Genomic DNA, 26422 nt, shown 5'->3' with positions numbered 1-26422 from the left:
TCGCCTAAATCCGTTACAGATAAAGTCGACGAGTTTATGCAATTTTGAAAAATAAATAAAATTCAATTGCCATTTATTAACTGATATGGGATGATAACGTTTGCAAATACACACAGACATAAGTGATGTAATCAATGCATAAGATCACATGAGTTCTGATTGGATTTTGTCCCATGTGACAAAATTATACGTTTTCATTAGTTAAGGAAAATATCAATACATTTTTATTTCGTTTTAATTCACATTTATTTGTTTGATTAGTAATTGTCACTAAAAAAAATGTAGTTGAAAAAACTATGACAAAAAAAAATGTTAGTCGACAAAATTTACACTACACATGACTTGTTTTTAACCGAACTTAAATAATCACAAGTTTGATCATTTAACCAAAGTATCCGTAACAGTACAAAGTCATAGCTTTTAAATAAATAATTTACATTGTCTTTAAAGATTACATCACTTAATTAATGCTAGATTGTGTCTGTAAGCTACATTACCCTTAGGGTAAAAACTAAACAATGAATGGCCTTAAGAGATGCTGCTTTTACCTATTCTCGCGTATTCAGTATGAATTTGTTCTGATGGAGTTGTGCGTATATAGAGGCTTTATCCAGTAAATACAAAGCTTGTTCTGCACGGTGATCGTGTTTCTGCTGCACCTCTGTTCAAACTAAAACTCCTGTCGTGGTAGTCGGTGACGTGGCTTGAAGGTTTCAGGACGCTGCCCTGACACCGTTGTTGAGTTCACCGATGAGCCTATCGCTTTGTATGCTGATTGGACGGGATAGCACACGTGACCGCAAACAACCAATCCAGAGAGCGTCCGATTGACGCTTACGAAGCCCTTACGCCATATGCGTACGAGAGCATCCCTAAAACTGCCTCTGTCACACAACCAGGAAGAAGGTGGGATAGCCCTGTGAAGCTAACATCCCCAATCTTTCTTCTTACCGAAAATGATGGGGTCCCCTCGGTGGAAGTTGGCAGCGGTGACGCTTCTGGTTATACTGGGCTGTTTAACACCTGTCAGCGGAGACGAGCACGACCACACGGTAAGACAACGTTCGAAAGAGGCCGATGATGAAAAAGGAGCCGTGGAAATAATGGACGTTTAGCTCACTCGAACCTGCAGCTAACTTTAGCTACATGCTGCAAAGCACATTCAGATACATGACAGAGACAACTGTTCGGTCTTTTGGTTTATTATTTGACACTTGGCGAACTTTCAAAATAACAGTAGCTGAATTAGCTCAAAAATGTGTCTCTGCTTTATCGGCCTCAGTGGTTGTAGCTAACGTTACCATGCTAGCTCGTTAGCACGGCGTTTAGTTACCGGCGGAAGCAGCACAGCACTTAGCAGCTAGCTAGCGGTATTTAGCTATATCCTAAACTGTACAATCAGAGCTAATGAATGATAACTTTGAGTTAGGTTACGATACCAAATGTTTTTTTATTAAATAGCAGAGGTATCCGCAAGTTTTCCTACAGTCACATCAATGTGAGGTGGCCTTAGTATCATTAAGACAACAGTGAGGTATTAAAGTGGCTTCAGTCATTGTGTGTTTTAAAGCTAAACTGACAGAGCCCCATTAATGTGTGCACAGAGGGCTAAGCTACATCCTGTCAGGTCGCAATGTAGTAATAAGTCACCTGTCATTAAAAGTGGGTGGACCTCACCTACATTAGGTTTAAGTGTGAGGAAGGCCGAGATCTGAGGAAAAGTACAAGATGTTTAACTAAAGACAGTTTGTTTTAAAATCGGGATGTTTATCAAATTATAATGTTATTGATAATACTGTCTAAACTGAGGGCGTCAGTAAGGATTGGATATGTTAACTACATAATTCATTTTAAGACTACCTGTACGCTTTTTGTAGACTTATCGCCCACACTATCTGTTAGTTACCTGGTAATACAGTTATGATGTGCAACTTAATTTGCTGTTCATTTATTTTCACTCCAGTTTAGGGATTATTTTGTGGCCGTGGCTATTGATAGGCAAATGTATGAATACTTATTGGCCAGTTTAGGTTAAGTGATAGGTGCACCACGTGACTTAAAGTTCCGTCAGTTTTATTTTAGCTCATATTTATTTTTATCTACCCCGCTAACCCTTTTATTTTAACCCTAACCCAGGAAATACCCTAAAATTTTTCTTTTTTTTTTTTGTATATGTATTTTTAAAGGTGGAATTTTCAGTGTTAAATAATGTTAAAATGAAAAAATATATATGACAAAAACAGGATTCAAACCCACTCGGCCATCCTGACACAGTGAAAACGTACCCATAGTCCCGGGGGCAATTGATACCTTTCTGTATCAATAGACACTTCCTTATTTTGTCTCTGAAATGTGTGAAGTGTATATACTGCTCTAAACCTGCTGATATGTTACAGTTTTAAAAAGTACAACATAAGCTTTTTACCAAATTAAATAGAATTGGAGATGTAAATCCAATGGAGTGAGTTGTAGCATTTAAGGTACAACAGCTACCCCTTCACTGTCAATAATAGTAATACAAAGTCATTGTTGTGTTGAAAGAAATTTCACCGTGACTGAAATACCTCTGTGGACAATTTCACTGTGTTAGAATGGAACCAGCCAGACTTGTAGAACTAGTGCAAGCTTTCTCACTGAATAAAGCGGTTTCTCCTTTCCATCCTCTGCAGTACACAGATAAGGAGGAGGTAGTTTTATGGATGAACACGGTGGGGCCTTACCACAACCGACAGGAGACCTACAAGTATTTCTCATTGCCCTTTTGTGCGGGCTCCAAAAAGACAATCAGTCACTACCATGAAACCCTCGGTGAGGCTCTGCAGGGAGTGGAGCTGGAATTCAGCGGACTAGACATAAAGTTCAAAGGTATTTGAGAGCAATGACGACATTGCTTAATGAGCTGCTGCATTAAAATGAATATCTGAATAGTATTTTTTATTTGTTGAGACATACTTTTTTTTTGGTCCATACAGAAGAAGTTATGCAGACAACTTACTGTGAAATAGACTTGGACAAGGCAAAGCGTGATGCGTTCGTCTATGCCATCAAGAACCACTACTGGTACCAAATGTACATTGATGACCTGCCCATCTGGGGTAAGTAAAGCTGCTCTTGTATTGAACAATTAAAAAAAGCAGTTTTAAACACATAAGGGGTTATTAGTGCCATGAACAGGGCTCATAAATTTAAAGTTATACTGTTTAGAAACTGAACATTTATATTGGTGATCAAAGAAAAGAGATGTTGTAAATTCAGTTAAGCGGTCCTCTCATAAGGAGATACCTGACACTGCATTTATCCAGGCAATTCAAGTTTGAAACATTCACCAGGACAAAATGATTTTGTTGAGTGTAATTAGTTTAAAACAGCACATATTTGAAATAGAGAAAAAAATACAGTATATTTCCCTCAAAGTTATTGCTTTGTGGATCCTATAATTATAACACTCAGACTTTAGTTTGTATCATTAGGGTAGATGGTGTCCTATCTATGTCGGGCTCAATGTTTACATAAAAGGTACATGTAGTCAATGTATATAAAATAGAGGATTAGTCAGGCTAATGTCTTTAAAAGTCTTTGTAGAAAATAACACGGTGGCCACATTTCTCTAGCAGATTTTCCTTCTCTAAATTGCTTCAATGGAGTCCTCCCAGACTAATTTCTCTATAAGTTCACTCTCTTCTATTCACCTGTGTCGTGCCGTGCCTTCTCTGTCACATTTGTAAACAGAGCAGCTGACTACGGACTATTGGCAAACATGTTTGAAGTATTTCCAACACACATCCTTGTGTTATCTGTAGCAGGGCTCTACTAAGGCTGGGCGATATACTGAGTTTTTTATAATTATCGATATATTTATTTAAGAGATATAGCATAGGACTGTATCGTAATATTGATATAATTCACGTAACATTAGAAGTTTCTTCTGTAGAGTTACCAGTATGCCTTTTTCTCCTCTTTTTATCTTAACCACGCCCCACCTGTCTCCTGCTTTGTCCCTGAGTGAAACTCAACACACACACGCTGACGAAAACACCCCCCTGCTCCTCTCACTCACCTCAGCAGAAACATTATGAGACAGTTGAACGAATAGTTTAGTAAAAAAATAAAAATAATTGTTTAATAATTTGGAAATGATTTGCGTGTGCGCGCACGCTATAGAGATCTGGAGGAGTCCACAGGTCGATAACGTTGTGAACAGGACTCAAAACAACTCATTACCGTCACACTGCACATTTATTGTGTGCAGGAGAAGTTCAAACACTGCTTATATGTCGTTTCAGACGGGACGGTAACAGAAAAGTAACATTAAACTCTGTCCATGTGCTCAATACAACCCAGGAAGAAGGCAGATCTGACTCAACTCTGACTTTACGTTACCATGGGGCCCTTAAAGGGACAGTCCTCAGAAGGCCATCGTTTACAGTGCGCGTGTGTTAGTAGTGGTAACTGTTAAATTATTATAGTATCTGATAAATTCACAATTGTCAGTAACAATAAATAAATAATTGATAGGTAATTGTAATAATTTTAAAAAAAAACTGTACAGCACTTTGGTCAGCTGTTATTTTAAAAAGTGCACAAATGCACATTATTTGTTTTATAAATGATGACATTGTTCTCTACACTTAAAGTGTCCCTGTGTGACATTTGCATGTGGCTTTAACTGATTTACCTCAAATATTGTAAAATAATGGTTAATTAAATTAATAGTTTTTAAAATTTACTACAGGGTTTGGCCTCTGAAAAATAAACTAACAGGTACGCTATGCTATAATAATTAGGGGAAACCCCAATTGAGTATTGCTATTCTGGTTCAATTGTATGCATTCAAGCATCATTTCAAGGCAAAGGCAAAATATTTTTTTCTTTTTTTGGGGGGGGGGGACCTTAGTTTTGTATGAAGTAAAGATTGACAGTGACTCGCAATATTACGTTTTTCTGCGACAAGCAGTGGCTGATGCATTTGTTTTATGTTTGGCTAAGTTTTGGGTCAGTGTACAGTCATGGTTAAGGTCTACGGATATTGTTTTGCGAATCACACCACAGAATATTTTGTGTTTTTTGAAGGCAAATGTACACACTTTTTGAATATGACTATCCTGTTGGGTAAAATGTGTATTTTAAAGCTAAAACTTATATCAATGTATGTATAAAACACTTTAAGAATAGAGTTGGTCATCAGTTTATGCTAGAAACAGTTATGGCAACAAATAACAACAGAATAACGGAGCATGAAAAGAAATGGAATGTTTGCCTACTTGACTTAGAGATATAGTTATTTGGTTTACTTTCTTAAAGGTGTGCCTTTTGTTATGTTATAAATGTTTTTGGTAATTGTGTTGTATTTTGTTTATTAATTTTTAATTAGTGTTATTGATTTTATATTGTTTTTTTATTCTGTTATGTTATAGATTTTTGTTTGCGTTGTGTAACTTTTTTATTTCTATTTTGCATTCCTGTCACAACACTATGAATGTGTGGATTGTTGTGGTTGTGATTATAGTATGAATGTATGGGGGAGTGGTTGGGGTGGATGGGTTGCTGGAAACCTGTTTAATTTTATTCTCTAAATGCATTTAAAAAAACACAAGCAGTGGCTGAAATAACAGGTCATTTCTTTTATATAATTCTAAAAGAAGATGTAACACAATGTTTTACATAACAAGCAAAGCATAACAGGTTACATTTATTCTGTTTTTTTATTTTGCAGAAATGCTGCACTTGAATTAACTTAACCGTATCAAAACCAACTTCGCATCTGCATTGCTTCAACACCCCATGGAATTCAATTCAGAAGGGCTAGCTCTTATAGTGGGGTCTCCTAAACCCTCTTCCCCTGGGAGAATCACAGCTGGAACATCTGGCCTGGCATCATAGTGCATCATTTCTGGCCCCTCGATGCCAATTCTGATAAGGTCTTCCACAGTATAAGGCCCTGATATCTGACTTCATCCAATTTTGTGTAGAGAAGCCTCTCACGCAGACTGCAGCTGATTTTGGGTGGAATCGCTGCGCGTAGGCTTTATCACCCTGCTCGGCATGTTCTCCCCCGGTCACTCCGCTCAGCGCACCCTCAGAAGTCGTTCCCACCATATACTGACAGTAAAAATAACTGAAGTGAACTTGAATTGTTGACTATTGTTCTCTGTTTGAGTAACATCACTTGATCAAGCATTTTCTAACATTCCACACTACAAAAGTAAGTAAAAAAGTATGTATGATTTGTGTTGACTTATCAATATTAGCGATAGAACGATATGAATTTTTTAGGGCCTTTAACGATACCGATTTTTACATTTTTTATTTTTCCTATCAGCCTTATGCTGTGTTCACATCGAATGCGTCTTCTGTGGCAACCGGACACATCTGCTGTACGAAACGTACCTCAGGGTCCGCAGGATCAAAAATGTCCCCATTCGCATAATACGTGCATCTGAGGCAAGCCCCGCCCACCAGCAACACATCCAACACTTTATTGAAATTAACAAAGGTTATGGAGTACAAGTAAAAATATTTTCTGCTCTCTGTAAATAATGTGGAACGACAAACGCAGCAGCCTGCATCGGCCAATGCCGATACACGCCAAAAAACGCAAAAATCAGCCGATAATCGGTCTACACTAGGCAAGGCAGGGCAAATTTATTTATATAGCACATTTCATACACAAGGCAACTCAATGTGCTTCACATGATAAACATTCAACTGTTAAAATCAATAAGAACATTTGAATCATCAAAAAACACAACAACATGACCAAAAAATCTCCCTCTCAATCATATGCAGTAGAGAAAAAAAAGTGCCTTTAATTTTGATTTAAAAATGTTCACATTAGATGCTGACTTCAGCTCTGCTGGCAGTTTGTTCCACTTCTTTGCAGCATAACACTAAAGCAGCATCACCATGTTTACTATGAGCTCTGGTCTCCACTGTCCATAGATTTGAGAGACCTGCTAAGTTCATGCCTGACTAACATGTCACTGATGTATTCTGGACCAAACCCATTCACAGATTTATACACCAGCAGCAGAACTTTAAAGTCTATTCTGAGGCTGACTGGGAGCCAGTGTAAAGACTTTAAACTGGAGTAATGTGCTCTGACCTCTTTGTTCTGGTTAAGACCCGAGCTGCAGCGTTCTGAAACCAGCTGTAGATGTTGATGCACTTTTGGGGGATTCCTGTCAGAAGACCATTACAATAGTCCAGTCTGCTGGAGATAAAGCATGGACCAGTTTCTTCCTGATCTTTCTGAGTCATTAAACCTTTCACTCTGGAGATGTTCTTTAGGTGGTAGAAGGCTGTTTTTGTGATAGATTTGATCTGACTGCAGAATGTAAGATCTGAGTCAATCAGAACACCAAGGTTTTTGACTTGGTCTTCGGCTTTTAAAGATTGAGACTCAAGATACTTTACTGATAGCAGTCCTCTTTTTCTTGTTGCCAAAGACATTCACCATCTTGGACGTTTTCACTCATCCAGCAGTTTACTTTTTCTAAGCAGTCACACAACACCTCAATGGGACCATAGTCATCTGGGTTCAGTGATAGATATAGTTGTGTGTCATCTGTGTAGCTCTGATAATCAACCTTACAGTTGTGTAAAATGTGTCCTAAAGGAAGCATATAAAGGCTAAGCAGAAGGGGTCCAAGAATAGAGCCCTGAGGAACCCCACAGGACATTGATAATCTGTCAAATTCAAAGTTTCCAATGCTTACAAAATAACTTTGCTCCTCAAAGTAGGACTTAAACCATTGCATTACTTTTCCATTTAGTACAACCCATGTTTGCAATCTGTACAACAAAATTGTATGATCTACAGTGTTAAATGCAGCACTTATATCCAATGGAATGAGAACAGATACTTTTCCGGAATCAGTGTTCAACCTTATGTCATTGATCACTTTGATAAGAACAGTTTCAGTGCTGTGATGAGAACGAAAACCTGACTGAAATTTATCAAATATTTTTTTGATTGTTAAGAATTGACTTAATTGGTTGAAGACCACCTTCTCAATGATCTTGGCCATTTTTGGAAGGTTGCTGATTGGTCTATAGTTAGCCAGTATAGAGGCATCCAGTCTTCTCTTTTTTAACAGAGGTTTCACAGCAGCTACTTTCAAGGATTTCGGTACGGTGCCTGATTGGAATGAGCAGTTAATTATCTGACACAAATCAGTGACAATTGACTTTACAACAGTTTTAAACAAGTTTGAGGGTATTGTGTCAAGGCAACACGTTGATGAATTCAGCTTCAGTTTCCTCTATTGTTTTTGTTTTCACTGTAATAAACTCTAACATTGTAGTTGACTCATCCCTCAGTGGTTGAAGCTTTTTGTTATTTTGCTGGTTTGTTCTGATGTTATTGATTAATTTTTTTCATTTGAAATATACAGCAAAGTCATTGCATTTTCCAGCTGACAGTATTTCAGGGGGCTGTCTGATCTTGGGGGGGGGGGGTGAGTTTTTCAATTACAGAAAACAACGTGCAAGAGTTGTTGACATTGCTGCATCATTCAATTTTTCGCAGATTTATTTTGTATAGTTCTAGATGAATTTGGAGTTTTGGTTGATCTCCATTTTAGCTCAAATTCTGCATTATCTCATTCCTCCTCCAAGGTGTTTTCTGTCTGTTTGGTTTTCTCTTAGTTTTTGATTGGAGCCACTACTTCCTAATCAATATCGGTATCAGCCAATCCTCAAGGCTACAATATCGGTATTGTATCGGAAGTGAAAAGTTGTATTGGGACATGCCTAGTGATGATTGTGGTAATAGTAAACAAGAGTAGTTTAGAAAACTAGAGCAATAGTTTTCTGTCTGAATGACTTCAGGCTTATTCAGCATTTTCCATGACACTGAAATTTTCTGTTATGTTCTATGTGCACTTTATTTTAAGGGACTATCATGTTTGTTTGTTTTATATATAAGTAATATTTTTGGTAATAAATGTGCAAATATTTTGTTTCACACATTTTATGTTCTATTCATTTCCACTGCAGGCATCCTTTAATAACAATTACATTCCTTCGCTAATCTTCTGATCACAAACGTTTTTGACAACAGCTACATCAGGCTTTGCTCATTCTATTGTTGGACAAATTAGACTTTGTATGTATGCAGCAATGAGCTTGTTCAATCATTGTTGGCTTTGTAACGTATTTTGCGGCGTATATGATGCTGTTTTTTTCCTTTAAAGGAAAACTTGAGGATGTGGCCAATGTGGTGGTGTACTCTATGTGGGTTTTTCAGTCAGTCACACATGTCCAGTGAAAGCAGGTGTTGGGAGACAGAATATTACTGACAGTCACACCTACAGCACAATGACTGACCTGTATCAGCCACTGAACATCACGGTGAACTGAACGTACAGAAACAAGCTTTGGCTAATGTGTGGAACGGTAAAGCTTACAGCTTTAATAACTCAGGACGGAGTCGTCATGGTCCGTATACAGGACAGTGTCTGATCGTGGAGGGAAATTGCTTGGGGGTGAGCGACAGCAGAAGTCATACATCTGTTGAATATTTGTTATTTATTTATATATTTATTGTTGTATATACAAATCAAATACCGGTAATAAATGGAAGTTTGTGGAGCGGTGAGCGGTGCTGGCTTGTATGCATTTATGGTGGGGAAAAGCGAATATACGGTACAATAAGGTTTAATATGTAAGATATCTCAGCCAGTTTTTAATAGTAGGAATTAATAAATTGTATAAAGGTGTCAAAAACACACAGAGTGCGCTGAAACACTCCGGACAGTAAAAATCAACCCGTTTGTGATAGAATAGAAACAATAAACAGCATAAAATTGCCAAATAACCACGTTGGGTTTGTACAGAAGTGATCGTGTCCGTATTCAGACACTGCCCGGACTCTACGTGATGGCTCCAGAGGGAGGTGTGTATCAGTCTGGTTTCAGTAAAAACTGGCGGGCATAGAGCATAGCCACGCATGCTGATGAATAGTTGACTTAACTGGCGTACCGTAGTTTTGTATGAAGTAAAGATTGACACTGACTTGAGATATTTGCAAAAAAAATTTTGTGTCAATATTAAGTTTTTCTGCAACAAGCAGTGGCTGAAATAACAGTTCATTTATTTTATATAATTTTAAAAGAAGATGTAATTTATTTTTTTTAAATAACAGCAAAGCATAACAACAGGTTACATGTATTCTGTTTATTTATTTTTGCAGAAAACTTGAATTAACTTAACAGTAGCATAACCAACTTAAGATCGGCATTGCTTCACCCCATGGAATTCAATTCAGAGGGTCCAGCTCTTATAGTGGGGTCTCCTAATCCTCTTCCCCTGGTCAGGAGTCTGCAACCTTTACTCTACAAGGAACCATTTAACCTCATCTCACCTGGATTAAAATAATCTTGGAGCTGAAAAATACCTTCTCAATGAAGACAATACAGTGTTTTAAATTAGATACAGTTAAAAATATATAGAATAATGTTTGATTTATATTGACCATGTAAATAGAAACTTAACAGTTTAAAATAAAATTAAAAAAATTGACATCAAGAAATAAAACAGTATCATCTTCAAATTCTTATACATCTCAGTTTACATGAACACAATGTTATACAAAGAAAAAAATTTTTGGGTTAATGTATTTGAAAAGTAACTTGAATTTGATAACACATGGTCATGTGGTCAACACATGCTAATTGCTCATTTCTTGCCACATATAAAACATGCACGTTTAACCTGCACATTGGTGGTTAAATTAACCACCAATGGTTAAAGCCTGTAAAGCCAGTTTTACAGGCTTTAAATCGGGCTTTCTTTTTTTAAATCGGGCTTTCGCCTTTAATTGGCCATGCAATGTTAGTACATTATTGGAATTTGTCTTCTGCACTTAACCCATCCCTGAGGAGCAGTCGGCAGCCATTTTGCGGCGCCTGGGGAGCAGTTCGGGGTTAAGAGACTTGCTCAACATCCCACAGTGACAGCCCCGGTGAGGCTTGAACCGGCAACCCTCCGATTACAAGCCCAGCGTCCTTAACCACTAGGCCACCACTCCCCACATGATAGTAATGATAGTAACACGCCAAAAATAAACAATCAAACACACAAAGAACTGTCTTACACCGTCATACACACACTACCGTGGGAACAGAATAGTTCACTCTTTTCCCCGCTTTCGCCTGCCCTTTTCCCAGCCTCCCAGCCAATCAGCACTCAGAACACATGTAAACAAAAACACACATTGGCAGAGAAAACTGCACGTAACCATGATGCCTTCTTGGCCATGGGAAATCTCAGCATCAATTAACCACTGACTACACAGGGACCTGATGGAGCGTTCAGCCGCTCCGTCCAAAATAAAGTCACCCATACGCACTTGCACGGATGCGACCAGATAAAATTTTCACTCGCACACACTGAAAATATACTCACATATGCGACCATTTTGGTCGCAGTCTCGAGCCCTGTCAATCCAGTGTCTTTTCGCTGGTTTATCTGTTCATCATGTGCTGGTTTATTTACCAATATGCACTCATTGAATCATCTTACTGTGTATCTGAGTCAGCTTGTTTTATGTACAATTAAGCCACACTAGAATACAATTATTATTATTTAAATGTTTTAGAAACATTTCCTTTAAATATTTATTAGATCATTAGTGTTTAAAACTTATTAGGTTGACGGAGCGTCTACTGTTTAATTTACCATATGATATTTGATTTTTAACACCAATAATGCGTTTTGGCCATTACGGAGTGTCCTTTAAAAACTATTTGCATGACCAGTCCCAAAGGTGTACAGTGGTACCACTCCCACAGCTGCTTAAATATAGAAATCAAATATGCTCTTTACTCAGCTGTATAATACTTACTGGTTTGATCACAATGAATCAATGGGGACTTTGACCTTTGCTGGTATTGTAGTTGCTTCAGTGTGCTAACTGGGCCTGATTTTCTAACATCACAAATAAAAACAGCAAATGTGGGTGCATACGTCAATATATTGCACACGCATTGTGTTGGCCTGTTGCACGTGATTTACAAAGTTTGCCAATGCAGTTGATGATGGGCAAAAGTGGTGAAGACGGCCCTGTTTAAATTAGAGATTTCCGCTCGCAAGCTTGAGTGGGGAAAATAAAATGGATGGGTAGAGGGGCAACGTGTAAAATGGAATTTTGTGTTGGTGGAAGAGTCAAATAAACATTTTGTTATTACAGCAAATGTTGCAACCTGGAGTTATTATCGCCCGCCACAAAATGTAAAAGGGGATATAGGTTTAAGCTCCGTGCGTCCATCTGTCTGAGTTAAGGGGGTCAGCTTTTTTCAGAAACAGTTTAAGCTAGGAAAACCAAATTCGGTGGGTGGCTTCAGGGTTTCAATACCTTCTTTTCAGAAGAAGCCAAGAAAAGATGGCAAGATATAAAGAATATAAATGGTTTGTAAAAAATGTTTCTATTGTTTTATAATTCTTTGAAAAATGACTCAAGCAGAAAAGAGTCTTTTCTCATTTGAGTAGAATTGGTACATCCAGGGGAACGGGATGATGCCTGCCTTGATCAAGTCTTCTCTGACTACGCTGGCTTTTCCTTTTGCATTAAAACTAGTTTAGACTGAAAAGCAGTGGCTCAGATGAGCTACCCATCACCATTTAGGTTAATTGTATGCTCACAGAAGTCTGTGAGGTAGATCACAGATTTACTGATCATGCACACATCACAAGATTTTCTACTATTCAGTAGCAAATCAAAACCAAAGGTTTTGCATGGCTTTGTATTAGTTGTTCACATTTCTGTATTTACATAAAAACCTGAAAATATGTCAATGTTTTTATCGAAGGAATTGTTGGTGAGGCGGATGAAAATGGAGAAGATCATTACCTGTGGACCTATAAGAAGCTGGAGATTGGCTTCAATGGCAATAGGATCGTTGATGTGAATCTGACCAGTGAAGGCAAAGTTCGACTTGTGCCAAACACGAGAATCTCAATGTCTTATTCAGTAAGTACCCACAGGCGCCTGCGGTAGAGCGTTATAATCAATACCTAGTTTTCTAATAAAGTTAATTCCTTGGGTTTATTATGGCTGTTTTGTTGTGTTTATTTTTACAAATGAGAAATTTCTTTGTCATAGGTCAAGTGGAAGAAGTCGGATGTAAAGTTTGAGGACAGATTTGACAAGTACCTCGATCCTTCCTTTTTCCAGCACAGGGTGAGCTGGTTGGTTGTGCTACTGTTAATGTCTGACAAGAATTCCAGCAAGTTCATTTTGTCATCTTTTTTGAAACAATATGTTATGGTTTTATTTATTCAGACAACTTTTTTTCAGGAAATTTAATCTCTTGACATGTTTTTCTACTGCCAGGAAGACTGACAGTAGAAAAATGTCAGGAGATCAAATTTCCTGAAAAAAGGTTGTCTGAATAAATGAAACCATAACATAGCTTTCTAACTATCAACTCTTTTTCTTTTTAACTTTCTGAAAATGTGAGTTGAGTTTTGTGCTTTTGTAGTTTTAATGTACTTGAGCATTCCAATAACATTAAACTGACTTGTTTACTCCGCTCACATTTGTGGCACGAAGCCAGCATAATGCTTAGTATTAAAATGAAGTGTATTGCATGTTTTTACACCAAATTTGGGGAGTTTATTTTCTAAGTCATTAGTTAATTTGGATTTATGGTATGTGCATTGATCTACACATGACGCAGCTCTTTGTGGGGCTGTGGATTCTCTGAAAACAGAGACAAGTTTTGACTGGAACTATTTTTTCGTGGCCTTTAACGACTTTATAGTAACTAATTGTAATGAGAGAAGCTCTAAAGACGTTGTAGTTTTAAATGGATTTTAATAGTTTAACACTTTTTCTTTCAGATTCACTGGTTTTCGATTTTCAATTCTTTCATGATGGTAATTTTCTTGGTGGGTCTTGTGTCCATGATCCTCATGAGAACACTCAGAAAGGACTATGCAAGGTACAGCAAGGAAGAGGAGATGGATGACATGGTAAGTTAATGGATAAAGGTGTTCTGACTGGGGAAACTTGTCTAGACAAAACCCTTTTTTCTTAAAATATGAGATCTTAATTGTTCTGATCTCCTAGCAATCACCCTCTTAGCATTCCTGCTTTGAGAGCTGAAAGCTATGACATCACACCTGTGTGCATAGTTCTTGACTAGAGTTACTGGACGCAACTGATAATTTCCTGGTCCAAAACATCTGCAAATGTTTCAATTGTCTCCAAAACATCCTCTGATCATTGTTCAGTATTTGAGTCAAACTAAATAAAGGAAATCGTTTTGTTTACCAGCCACAGTTACATTTTCCAGGCCCTACTGTTTGGATTTCAGAGTACCTAAAGTCCAAATGTTCACTACACATAAGCCCGAATAAATTATTGATTTAATGACCAACTTAAATTGGCAGCACATTTCAATTGATAATGTACCCCCACACCCCCTAAAATATTGATCTCTTGGGTCAATTTTTTTAAGTGTTCTTTTATTGGTGTTTCTCAACAGGACAGAGACCTTGGAGATGAATATGGGTGGAAGCAGGTACATGGAGATGTGTTCAGGCCATCAAGCCACCCATTGATTTTCTCGTCCCTCATTGGCTCCGGCTGCCAGATCTTCTCAGTTTCCCTCATCGTTATCATTGTGGCAATGGTGGAAGATCTGTACACTGAGTGAGTGAAAGTTAACATTAGTTTGAATTATATTCTTTAAAAATTCAGCTTGCAACAGTACTCAAATTGGAAGGAATCATTTTTAATTAAATATATAAAAAAACTAATAAAGTTGAAGCTTCGAGAATCATCTGTTTTAACTAGTTAATTGTTCTTTTATTTATTTTTTCATCTCCAGGAGAGGATCCATGCTGAGCACAGCCATTTTCGTGTACGCTGCAACCTCTCCTGTCAATGGATACTTTGGGGGTAGTTTGTATGCAAAACAAGGAGGTAGGAACAATTGTTTAACACTTCATTGGCTGTTCCAAACAACACACTACTTCATATTGTGAATGTTGTTCTGAATACAGGAAGGAGATGGATCAAACAGATGTTTATTGGGGCCTTTCTGATCCCCGCCATGGTGTGTGGCACTGCTTTCTTCATCAACTTCATAGCTATCTACTACCACGCCTCCAGAGCCATCCCCTTTGGTACTATGGTGAGTTTTTTCTGCTGAAAAAAATATATATATTTGGGTTTGAAGTAGTGTTGTTGATTGGTTCTTGTCAAACTCTTGACATTTTAGTCATAGTATTTTTATTTTGCATAACATGTAAGAATTAGACATTGTTTTATTTCTTGCAAACAAATCTTAACTTGTTTAAAAAATAAACTTGCTTCTGGTATGTACTTTTTAAGTACAATGTTTAATGGTTTTATGGATTTTTTGTCAATGAAAATGCACAATAAATGGTTTTTGAATGAAACCATTTGTTTTGTGGCTCTGACATCACATCACATGTGAACACATGAAATCAAAAACGTCTGCTTCTTTCTTCTTTAGCAATGCCCAGGCCTCAGTCCCAGGGTGTCAGTAGTTCATAAGTGGTAGTGCTTTAAACTACGGCTGACTTCCATTGGGTGACAGTCAGAAGTGTCATGTATGTGTTGCTGGGGAAAGGTAATAATAGCCCAGACAATCACACGCTGCGTTATATCGTGTCTAGGTTTGATTTCCAACTTGCAGCAGGAAGGACATCAGGCAGAATAAAGCCATGCACTCTTGATAGATAAAGTGATAAGATTATCAGATTAATCATTTTTTCTAATAGTCAAATACGGTTACATTAGTTGGTGTTGTAAAACTGCAATTCAGGGGACAGAATGGGTTTGCTCTGATTTCCATGATTGTGGAAACTGGATGGAAATTATAGAAGGAAATGGAAATTTATTTATTTATTAAAAAAAAATCAAGTGAAGATTGCAAAATGACATGGAATATATCCATATATATTGCGTGTTCTGTCACCATATCATGCATTTACATGCAATGTTTTTTTCCTGTAAATAGGAGGTAAAATAATTCTAACTGAATATAAAGTGATGATGGACCATCACAGAAATGTTTTGGGACAATATCTAACCCAACCAGTCGAAGCGGATGGCTGCTCCTTAACCTGGTTCCGCTGGAGATTTTTTCCTATAAAAAAGAGGGAGATTTTTCTTCCCACTGTCGCTAAATGCTTGTTAATGTAAACTATATTTTGTCAAACGCTTTGAGATGACTTTGTTGTAATTTGTGCAATACAAATAAAGTTGAATTGAATATCGCACATTTATAGGATATTTTTCACTAAAAATGACCTTAAGAAAATGTATTCCACATGTTTAGCACGATTTAAGGACGTTTGATGGCTTCAAATCAGTAAAAGCCGATGAAACAGAAACAAAATAGAATTGGGTAAAGTGACGTGCAAATGGGGACATTTCTCTGCAACGGCTCCCTTATCTCTGTAATTAATGTGCCTGCAGACTTTTTTTTATGTTCGTCCTTTTAATGGTCCATAACCACAAAGAGAAGAAAGTCTGAACTAAATTAAGAAAGTAATAGCTATTGTTTGCACAAGTCTGCCAAGCAGTGAAGGTTTAATGCCTCAGGAGGCTTTCTTCAACGTCTCTCAATTAACCACTGTTCTTTACAAATAAATACATTAACCAGTTGTTTTTACCTATTTTTAACACTCTTCCAATAGAATATAGGGATTTATTAGAATTACAGTCGAAACTGATTAGATAAGTTTTTCTTTTTTTTACCCATTTACTCGGGATGTCGCGATACAACTTTTTCACTTCCGATACGATATTGCCGACTTGGGTAATGGCCGATACCAATATCAATCCGATGCGATATCAGCACGAATCATACATACTTTTATTACTTACTTTGTAGTGTGGAATGTTAAGGCTTGTTTAGAATAAACTATTCTATGATTGATTAAAAGAAATTAAAAAATAAAATAGAAGATATTAAAAAAATAAATCGTAAAAAAACAATATATATCGGAGATTTTAAATGCATTCCTATAAAATCCGATATTCTTTTTCTGACTGATATTGGATCGATATCAATATCGGATCAGGATACCCCTATAATTTAGAAAAATAATTAAGTCGTTATTATTGACAATTTGTCATAGTACAAAACTTAAGTAAATAGAATAGATTTCATCATTGTATTCTTAATTATAGCATTTTTGCTCAATAAAAAAGTTAGAGTTTTTGTGCGATTCTAACAATGTTTATCATTATTTAAAGCAGCAAATGAAAACATGATTTACAGACCTAAGTGTAGACGGGGTTAACGTAACTAGGCTTGGTTTTCTATTAAGGACATTTAAAATATATTAGCAAATAAGTGTGATGTTATTGGCAACCACAGATATATTTTGTGCCATATAGTATTTATTCTGTTGAATAGGAACTTTATTTTGTGAAATTATAATCAATTGTGTTTTTGCTGGACTTGGGATCAATCATTCATAGGTATGAAGTGAAGTCATCTAAATAAAACCTTCAGCACTCTGATTCTAGCAGACATTTATTAAAGATTATCTAAGAACAGTGCAAAGGACCGTTTAGATGCGTTAAATCTCTTATTGTAAACCACGTGACTATAACAGACTTTGTTCTTTCTCTTTCTTCTCTACAGGTCGCCGTCTGCTGTATTTGTTTCTTTGTCATTCTGCCACTAAACCTGGTTGGGACTATACTGGGCAGGAATCTGTCAGGCCAGCCAAACTTTCCCTGCCGAGTGAACGCCGTGCCCCGACCCATCCCAGAGAAGAAATGGTATGTATGGTAGGGGCAGTGGGACATATCACTGTATATAAATCACACTCCCAAAGCTGCTGATACCATCACTAAATTCTCCTGTACATGGTGTCATTAATAGTTATTCTGAACAATAGTTCATAGATTAATTTTATGTTCACATTATTGTACTGAAATGCTCTCACATTTCTCAGACGTACCTGCACCAGTTCAAGCCTCCTCAGGTGGTTGAATGTAAATAAAACGAGTCAGAAGTGAAAGTTCAACTTACAAAAAGTAAAAGAACATACTATTAATATAGTCCTATTTGTAAATGTGTTTTGCAAAATATATTGGAATCTTATGATTACTCTCAGGCATTGTAATTGGTTTTATTTAGTTATGCCCATTCAAAGCTAAAAGCTCCTTTGCCCAATTTTGTTATCTATTTAAATTCTGCTGACACTGAAAGATAAAGGTCTAAAAAATGCTTCATTAGGTCAAGAGAGCAGAGAGCTGTTCAAATAAGTGATCAAAGAGGACAAAATAATCAGTGTAATATCCTTAAATTATCTAATCCTTCATTAGTAATCAAACTTTAAGTGACAAACACAATTAATGTGCTGCATAATATGCTTTTAAGATCCGTTGTTCCGTGGCCTTCTCTGGCTTTGTGGAAAACGGTATTAAAGGAAATAAGTCTAATTCCTCTATATTGGTTGTTCATACAAAATGACTAATGAAGCAATATATCAATAAGTAAAATAGGAGGAAATCAAATCTCTGACTATTCACTTTGTTTTTGTAAAGAATCGTCACAATATTGGCTGTAATATCACACAATATTCACGTTCCGTGATTCTTTTAATGTAGTGATTAGCTGCTATCCGACCCACAGCTACACTTTAAAGTGTAGGCTAGTCGTCATCCCATGGCTGAATGTTCCGTGTTCTGTCTGTGTCTGTTACGACCGACTCTGATGTCCCAGAGTCACATTTCAGAAACTGCAGCGACAGAATGAATGAAACACTAAATGGATGCGTCGCAGTCGTCTGTAAACATGACAGAGGCTGAACGCTGACCGCTTTTGTTACCTTTTTTTTATTTTCATGCACTCCTGGTTAAGTTTGTGCTGTGCGTTTTGAGATTTCAAGCTTTTGACGTGCGGCCAACGCTTGAGTTAGGATTGTTGAACTTTTGGGGCATATCGCGGCACATCGACCAATCAGGAGCTTTCCCCAACCGTGATGTATTCAGAATAATGCGAATAAAAAACACTAACCGAAGACAGGTGGACAGGTGTTCTGCTGGAATAGAGTGCCTTGAGTTGGTGTCCTGGTAGGAGATGCGAGCGCTGATGTGGGTCAGCAGGTCGTCAAACTGGGCACGGGAGAGACAGAAGTAGCGCTGAAAGCTACTATCGTCTGTGCGCAGCTCTAGTGAATCCAGAAACGGCGCCGAGACGCCCTTTGATGACGTTGTCTGGCTTTATTTATCAAATAAAGTCAAGCCACTCTCTCGATAATGTAGAAGCGATGAACGAGAATCGAAGGCAGTGTGTTCAGCAAGGAACTCTAAACTTTATTCTCTATTCCAACCACACTTCTCTATAGCCTTCTGACATCACAGTGCACACAATGAGTCACACCAAAATACATCCAACCGGAAACACCACCTTCTCAACCCAATGTTCCCCACCACTTCACAGTCACTGGGTGAATTATGAACGTAACTGATCGCCACAATATCATCTATTGTATGAACACCACCGGCAACAGAGGAGCCCCCTATATGCGCTCTCTTCCCAACTTGTTTGGACGCGCGTCCAGTGCATTTTGACGCTGGTGACAAGCGTCCAACTACCTTGTTGGGTTGCCTGGAATGTCGATTAGTTGATTAAAAAAAAATAAAATAAAATACTGATCAGAATTTTTTGTTTTTAAAAGCTCTTTTCAACTGTTCTATAATTTTACTTTCTCAAATATATAGTTCAAATAAAATGCAGTATAAAGATATGAGCTGGCATATCTTGTCTCTTGTCATGCACTACTCTTTGATAACAAACATGATAAACTAATTTTAGGATTAAAGAAAAGATGTCTTTGGGGTCGCCAGTAATGTGTGATATCAAAATGGGATCATGATCCAAAAGAGGTAGAGAACAACTGCATTACAGTTTGACGTGCCGGTCAACCAATGGCCAAAGGTTGTAGTTTTAGTCAAAGAAACTAATTAAAAGAAAATAATTATATATATACACACACATAAATGTGAGAAGTAAACAAAACATCTGATATTTTTGATCAAGCATGTGTTGTTTACTAGTCTCATGTGAGTGTAGCAGCAGTAAGCAGTACCAACTGTTGTCACATTTTTGTATCTGTTAAGATTCAACGTGAGAAAAGATGCACTACATTAAAATTGTAATTTGCTATAAAGGCGTCCTCTTAATTTGACTACTTCAAAGCATTCTCATATATTCATTAAGTTTCTTTCCCTTCTGTGGCTGGATGCCCTTTTTTCCTCTTTTTGTTAATGAACTTGTTTCTAATCAGCAGTTTGTGTGAAACATTTCTTTAGTACTGATCGGGGAGCAATGATGAATCTGAATTAGATGAAATCTGAATAGTTCCTGCTCCAGGTCCTTGTGTCAGGGTTAAATCTCAGGTTCTTTTTCAGCCTGTAGAAAATGTGCAAAGCAATAAAGTGTTGGTTTTATTGCTGCCTACAGCCCAGCACCATGGCCAGCTACCAACAGCAGCAGCTATTTTAGACTGAAGGTCATTGTAGAAGGCTGTTTGTCTTCACTCCTTGTAATTCATCACACAGTTCTCCATGCTTTCCTTTACCCTGCAGCAGTTCAGGTGCACTCATAGCAATCTGTTGTTGTTCGTGTCAGGTTCATGGAGCCGGCTGTCATCGTATGCCTCGGAGGAATCCTTCCATTTGGGTCCATTTTCATAGAAATGTAAGCAGTGATACCAATACTCTGGTTGGTTGTAGGAAAACATCAGTGCAGCCTACAACATGTTGTTTTTCCCTCTCAGGTATTTCATCTTCACGTCTTTTTGGGCATATAAGATCTACTATGTGTACGGCTTTATGATGCTGGTGCTGGTGATCCTGTGCATCGTGACTGTGTGCGTCACCATAGTGTGTACATACTTCCTGCTCAATGCTGAGGACTATAGATGGTGAGCTGACCTTTTGTCTGACATATCATAAAGGCAAACATTTTCACATCGAGATTTTATTTATATTGTGTGTAGAGAGATTTTTAAGTTTAGCTGATTTGTGTTTTTCAGGCAGTGGACGAGCTTCCTGTCTGCTGCATCCACTGCTGTCTATGTTTACATGTACTCCTTTTACTACTATTTCTTCAAAACTAAGTGAGTCGCAAGAAAAATCTCATCATGGTTCCCAATTTCTTTTGATTTCTAGAAAACTAAAGTGGTTTCTTGTGGTGTTTCAGGATGTACGGCCTGTTCCAGACGTCCTTCTATTTTGGGTACATGGCTGTGTTCAGCACTGCTCTGGGAATCATGTGTGGTGAGTCCTGGCTTCAAGTCAAACTAATAATGCTGATATTTTCTCAAAGTCACATATAATATCAAGTAGGCATGCAACAATTTTCAATATTATATTGAACCGCTCGGTATGGCATCCACGGTTCAATACTGACTTGTAAAGCACGGTTTTTACGGTTTGGCGTATGGGCTCCGCGCTTGTCTCTCTCTAAATTGGTGTTTTCTGTGTGCCTGTGAGTCAACACGCAGGGATTATGAAACCCTGCCATGTGAGTGAATACTTTTAGCTTGGTTAGCAGTGAGGGACAGCAACGGCTACAAGGAAGCGCTGCTGTCTTTAAAGTCAGTGTCGTGGGAACATTTCACTTCCATTGTCCAGTGTAATGACAAGGAAGATAAAACAGTGGATGAAAAAATTACTGTAAACATTGATTACATTGCAGCCGTTTTCGGTGTTTGGAGTGAACTTCTGTTATCCTTTTAACATGCTGGATCAATGTTAAAAATTAAATGGCCAGTTTAAGTTTAGTATAGGTTTATTTATGGAAATTAATGATTTCTTTTTATTTTATTCTTGAATGAATATTTCCCCAGTTTGTATATGGGCCCCCAGGGTTAAGCACTTGTCCTTTGGAAGTGTTATTTTATATTACATCAAACAATACCCTGTACATAGGAATGTGTACGGATTTTGTTTTGCTTTTAAGTAAAATAGGACAGTTTATAGTAATCACTTGCTGTTCTTTAAAATGTACTTAAAACACTTTAACGGCCTGGGCCATCACAACCGAACAATGAACTGTTACCAAAAATTCTCGGTACGTATTGAACCGTGGGCTGACTGAATTGTTTCATCCCTAATATTAAGTGACTTAACTATTGAGGTTTAAATACTGCTTAAGTTTATTAGAAGAGCAGACTCCACTCTGTGCCCGGCAGCCCATTAAAGGGCAAAGCTTAGATTTTATGACCGTGCAGACTTGTCCACCGCAGTATGTTTGAGCCTCTGGCTACAGTTACTGTGTGTGAGATTCACTGATCCAGATTAAAGTGTTTGAGAGAATCAAGTGATATATTCGATGATTTCAAATTTGGCAAAGAGGTATCTGTGCATTCCTGGCACCAGTGTCTCAGTGGTAAGGGTGTTCTCTACCACAGTAGATGTAGTAACTGCACAGTGGAGCATGTTAACATGTTGACCAACTCTTTTTCTAACAAGAACTTAAAAGTTTAAAATCCTGAGACTGAAGCCAGTATTGATGATAAGTAGATGTACATTTGCATTTACATACTGTGGTATGATTTAATAATTAATTGTGTTCCTTTATTCATCCACCTTTTATTTAAAACGCCAAATTCCACAAGTGTCTTAAGAGCTGATGTTGTAGGTTTTATATTTTTCAAGCTGCTTTGATTGTGCATAGCAACATGTTTAGTTTATTGTGGGATTTATAATTATGTTTGGAAGTCTTTATTTATTTTTACTGAGTAAGACAGAGTCAGATTGAATTAGCTGAAAAAGCTCCTATTTTTCTTTTGTAATGTGAATACTGTTGAATTTGGTGATTTGACATAAATAAAATGTAATGAAGATGCATGTGTTTGGGTCCTTGAGGACTGGATGTCCACTAGGCTTTCAGTGTCTCCCTGCTCCAACACTTCTGAACTCCTGAAGCAGCTAACGAGCCTCTTAGTTGTGTTTGAACTGGGACACATTGAAAACCTGGTGGATCACCAGCCCTCGAAGACACCCCAATGGATACTGACACATCTCTTGTTTAAAAGTATGAAGTAGCCACAAAGTAAGACAAAAAAAAGCATAAAATATTGTGATAATCATTAAATCGTAGCACCCTGAATCTTATTGAATCGTGAGGTTCCTTAGATGGCTCACCTCTAATATGCTATATATTTAAGCCTGTATGCAAGGCATTTTGTTCTGTGTGATACTTAATCCTTGTGTTTTTGCTTGATAAAATAACCCTAAAGTAGAAAATCTTCACCTGCACTAAGTAGCTTCACTCCTGAGCTGCTTATGCTTTCATTAGTCAATGTTCGTGTCCTGTGTTTATTTATCTGCACAGTGCAGGTCATTAATAGAGAGGTGTGAAACAAAAACTGAGTTTACAACAGAATATGATGCAAGATAATGGGTTCACAAGATCAATATGATAGTTAAAAAATACATCATTTTATTTATTATCCTATTGAAGAAATAAAAAATCTTGGAGCACTGTAGTTTTTGAAGTTTCAAACTGAATATTAAAAAACCATTCAAGTAAAACTTAACTTAAAAACAATTCTAGTCCTACTGCCAGACTGACAATTTATGCCAGATTAATGTTGCGTTCATTTGCACTTGGAACCCAGAAAGATCTGGGTCGTTAGTTCCGAACTTCGAGATTAGTGCATTTTATTCTGTAAGCTCGGAAAATATGGCTGGCCATAGCAAGCTGTTTGTTTTTATATTTTTTGAGGAGCAAAAATGCTTGCTGGGGAAATATATTACGTCCTTGTGTAAGAGAGAGAGAGAAACGTCCTGCACTTTAAGTAAGACTTGAACGCACCAGCTGGGTGAATCCTGCATGCTTCATAGAACCATAGACTATAGAGCAGTGGTTCTCAACTGGTCCCACCCTGCGACCCAATTTTGCCACTGTCATTAAATGGTGACCCACTTTTCTTTTTTAAAATTCAACCAGCCAAATTTAATCTCCTTAATCCATATAATCTTTTTTTTAAACATAAATCTATATATTTGCCTTTGCAACAAGCATTTCACAAGAGGCCTGTCAAAATAAAAGACAAGTCCAACCCAACATGAGACATTAAGTATTTATTTATTTTTGACCAGCTGTCTGCGACCCACCAGTTGAGAATCACTGCTGTAGAGAGTGCATTGAACTATACAGGTATCATTACTTACCCTACAAAGTAGGGATGGAAATACCACTACAGAGTTTTTCTGCACTTTTAGTAACACATGCCAGTTTAAATGCCACATAAAAGTAAAAGTGGAGGAGAAAGTGACCGTTTACATCTAACGTGGCGACCATGGCTCAGGTGGTAGTGGGTCGTCTTCTGATCGAGAGGTTGGGGGTTCGATCCCAGTACCTGACTATGTGTCGAAGTGTCCTTGGGCAAGACACTGAACCCTAAGTTGCTCCCAGTGGTCGACTAGCGCCTTGCATGGCAGTCCTGTCCCACTGGTGTGTGAATGTGAGAGTGATTGGGTGAATGAGCTGATATGTAAAGCGCTTTGAGACTGCTTCAGTGTGGTGATAAAGCGCTATATAAAATCAAGTCAAGTCCATTTACCAACGTGGGCGCCGCCATTTCTCTAAAATGTCATTCCGACCGACTCGAGGTGCTTGGATCCTGCCCGAGTTCCCGAGTCGGGGTTCTGAGCTCAAGGGCCGTTTTATTGCACTTCTTTGATTTGTTCCGTCAGATTTATCTGAGTTCTGAGTGCAATCGAATGCGGCATAAAACTACACAGCCAACATATGGTCGTCATGACAACCTATTGAAAAAAGATATTGTCCTACTTTTACTAACTCATTTATTCTCCCCAGGTGCTGTTGGATACATGGGAACTAGTGCCTTTGTGAGGAAGATCTACACAAATGTGAAAATTGACTAAGAAGCGCAGCAGCAACACAGGGATGCAAATGTGTTGACCTCCGTGTACCTTTGGCAGAGGGCGGGCACAAGTCATTCTTTATTACTTTTCTTTCTTGCAAAGAGATTGAGAGAAATCTCACTTTCTACTCTGTAGTTTCTTTTTCCATTTTCTGAATGAATTTCAACATTGCAACTCAAAGCAAACAGGAGGAAATCTGCGGGAGTGATCTCAATCACACAAGGTTCTGTTTTTATCCGTTGTTTTCTAACTGCCGTTGGAGCTATTGTTCAAGGGTGGCATGGCTGCTTTTTTTCCGGCCCCGTCCTACTGAAGACCTGAGATCATCAATGTTCATTGAAGGAATAGTGTAGCTCTCTTCAGTGAAGAGGCCTGAGTGATGAAATGCTTTGTTCTGTCACATCAGAATGTTGGAGGTTTGGGTTTGTGTTCTGACTTGGTTTCTATTTTGTATTCCACTAATCATTATCCTTAAACAAGTTTCCCTTTGACTTCTACAACAAAAGATGTTATCACAGAAAGCTCCTCCCCCAGTTTGCTGATTTAAATTCCCTGTTACAGTAGCAATCCATCCAGTCCATGAGATTTTAGTCCTGCTGTGGTTTAGTGAACAGACCAGAGGGACTGAACAGGTGAGGTGCAACAACATATTTTTAAATGGATGTTTGACGTAATCCCGTGTCCCTGTTCTGTCTTTGGTTTTCTTAATGTTTGGGTTTGAATGAAGTCTACTTGTAAAAATAATATATGGATGGGGGGAGTGTATATAACCGTAATAATCTACCTTTAGATGTAGATCCCAAATGTATTTTCTTTGTACAGATTTACTACAGGATGTTTTTTTAAGCAGATCTTTGAGTTAAAGCTTAAGGGTTTTTGTTTTGTTTTTTCTGTTCGGTGCTGGAGCTGGGGTCGCTGGCGCTGTTACAGCTTGCCTGAAATTGCATGTTTTTACCAAACCATCTTATTATCAAATCTGTCTTCATTTAATGTGGGCAGGTTTGGTTTTGAGGCACCAAATGTAAGATATACATTTTGACCTGCTATTAAATGCTTCACTTTTTGGTTTTATTTTTGATTAATTATGATTTAAAGCTTTAAAAAGGCTCCACATCTCCTGGTTAAGCCAGTTCCACTCGCATTCTGTTGCCTGACCTAAAGCATCCAGTGTGAATGTCAGAGGCAAACGTACTGTACAAAATGAAGCTCATAAGCACTTTTGATGTTTTCATGACCACACAGTGCTGCAACGTGTTTCCCACGCTCCTCCATTCTTTGTAAATACAGTACTTTAATTGTATCAGAAGTGGCGATGCCTTTCTCCCCTTACTTCCCCACTAAAGTTGATTTTGGCACCTCATGCTGTGTACCAATGTCTGAGCAACAGTTTGAACCTGCATATTAACTTGCTGTAAAGAGAAAATAAACACGTTTATGTACAGGGTTTCATACGTCTGGTCCTGATTACTGAATAACATGTTTGCTACATTACAATTAATGAATGTGTATTGCAAACAAAAT

At 37.8% G+C, this 26422-nt stretch overlaps 1 protein-coding gene across 1 annotated transcript; it reads left to right on the top strand.

The window, feature by feature from the left end:
• The first annotated feature begins 838 nt into the window (after window positions 1-838).
• tm9sf3 (transmembrane 9 superfamily member 3) lies at window positions 839-26345 on the top strand. The gene is made up of 15 exons (XM_028467788.1): window positions 839-1052; window positions 2670-2865; window positions 2973-3095; window positions 12810-12970; window positions 13103-13180; window positions 13843-13974; window positions 14490-14656; window positions 14835-14929; window positions 15010-15140; window positions 17631-17770; window positions 20631-20699; window positions 20779-20925; window positions 21037-21120; window positions 21204-21280; window positions 24834-26345. The coding sequence occupies exons 1-15, from the start codon at window positions 957-959 to the stop codon at window positions 24899-24901; spliced, it is 1764 nt and encodes a 587-aa protein (XP_028323589.1). The 5' UTR covers window positions 839-956; the 3' UTR covers window positions 24902-26345.
• Window positions 26346-26422: the final 77 nt, after the last annotated feature.

Source organism: Gouania willdenowi, chromosome 15 (assembly GCF_900634775.1).
Source record: "Gouania willdenowi chromosome 15, fGouWil2.1, whole genome shotgun sequence".
NCBI lineage: Eukaryota > Metazoa > Chordata > Actinopteri > Blenniiformes > Gobiesocidae > Gouania > Gouania willdenowi.
The sequence above is the reverse complement of the archived record's forward strand: the minus strand, read 5'-3'. Positions and strand labels throughout refer to the sequence as shown.

What these genes read in the sequence shown, in the direction of transcription:
- tm9sf3 (XM_028467788.1), top strand. Translation starts at nt 957, where the DNA reads ATGATGGGGTCCCCTCGGTGGAAGTTGGCAGCGGTGACGCTTCTGGTT. An exon ending in GAATCTCAATGTCTTATTCA is followed by an intron (nt 12,971 to 13,102) that starts GTAAGTACCCAC and finishes TCTTTGTCATAG; the next exon opens with GTCAAGTGGAAGAAGTCGGA. An exon ending in CCATCCCCTTTGGTACTATG is followed by an intron (nt 15,141 to 17,630) that starts GTGAGTTTTTTC and finishes TCTTCTCTACAG; the next exon opens with GTCGCCGTCTGCTGTATTTG.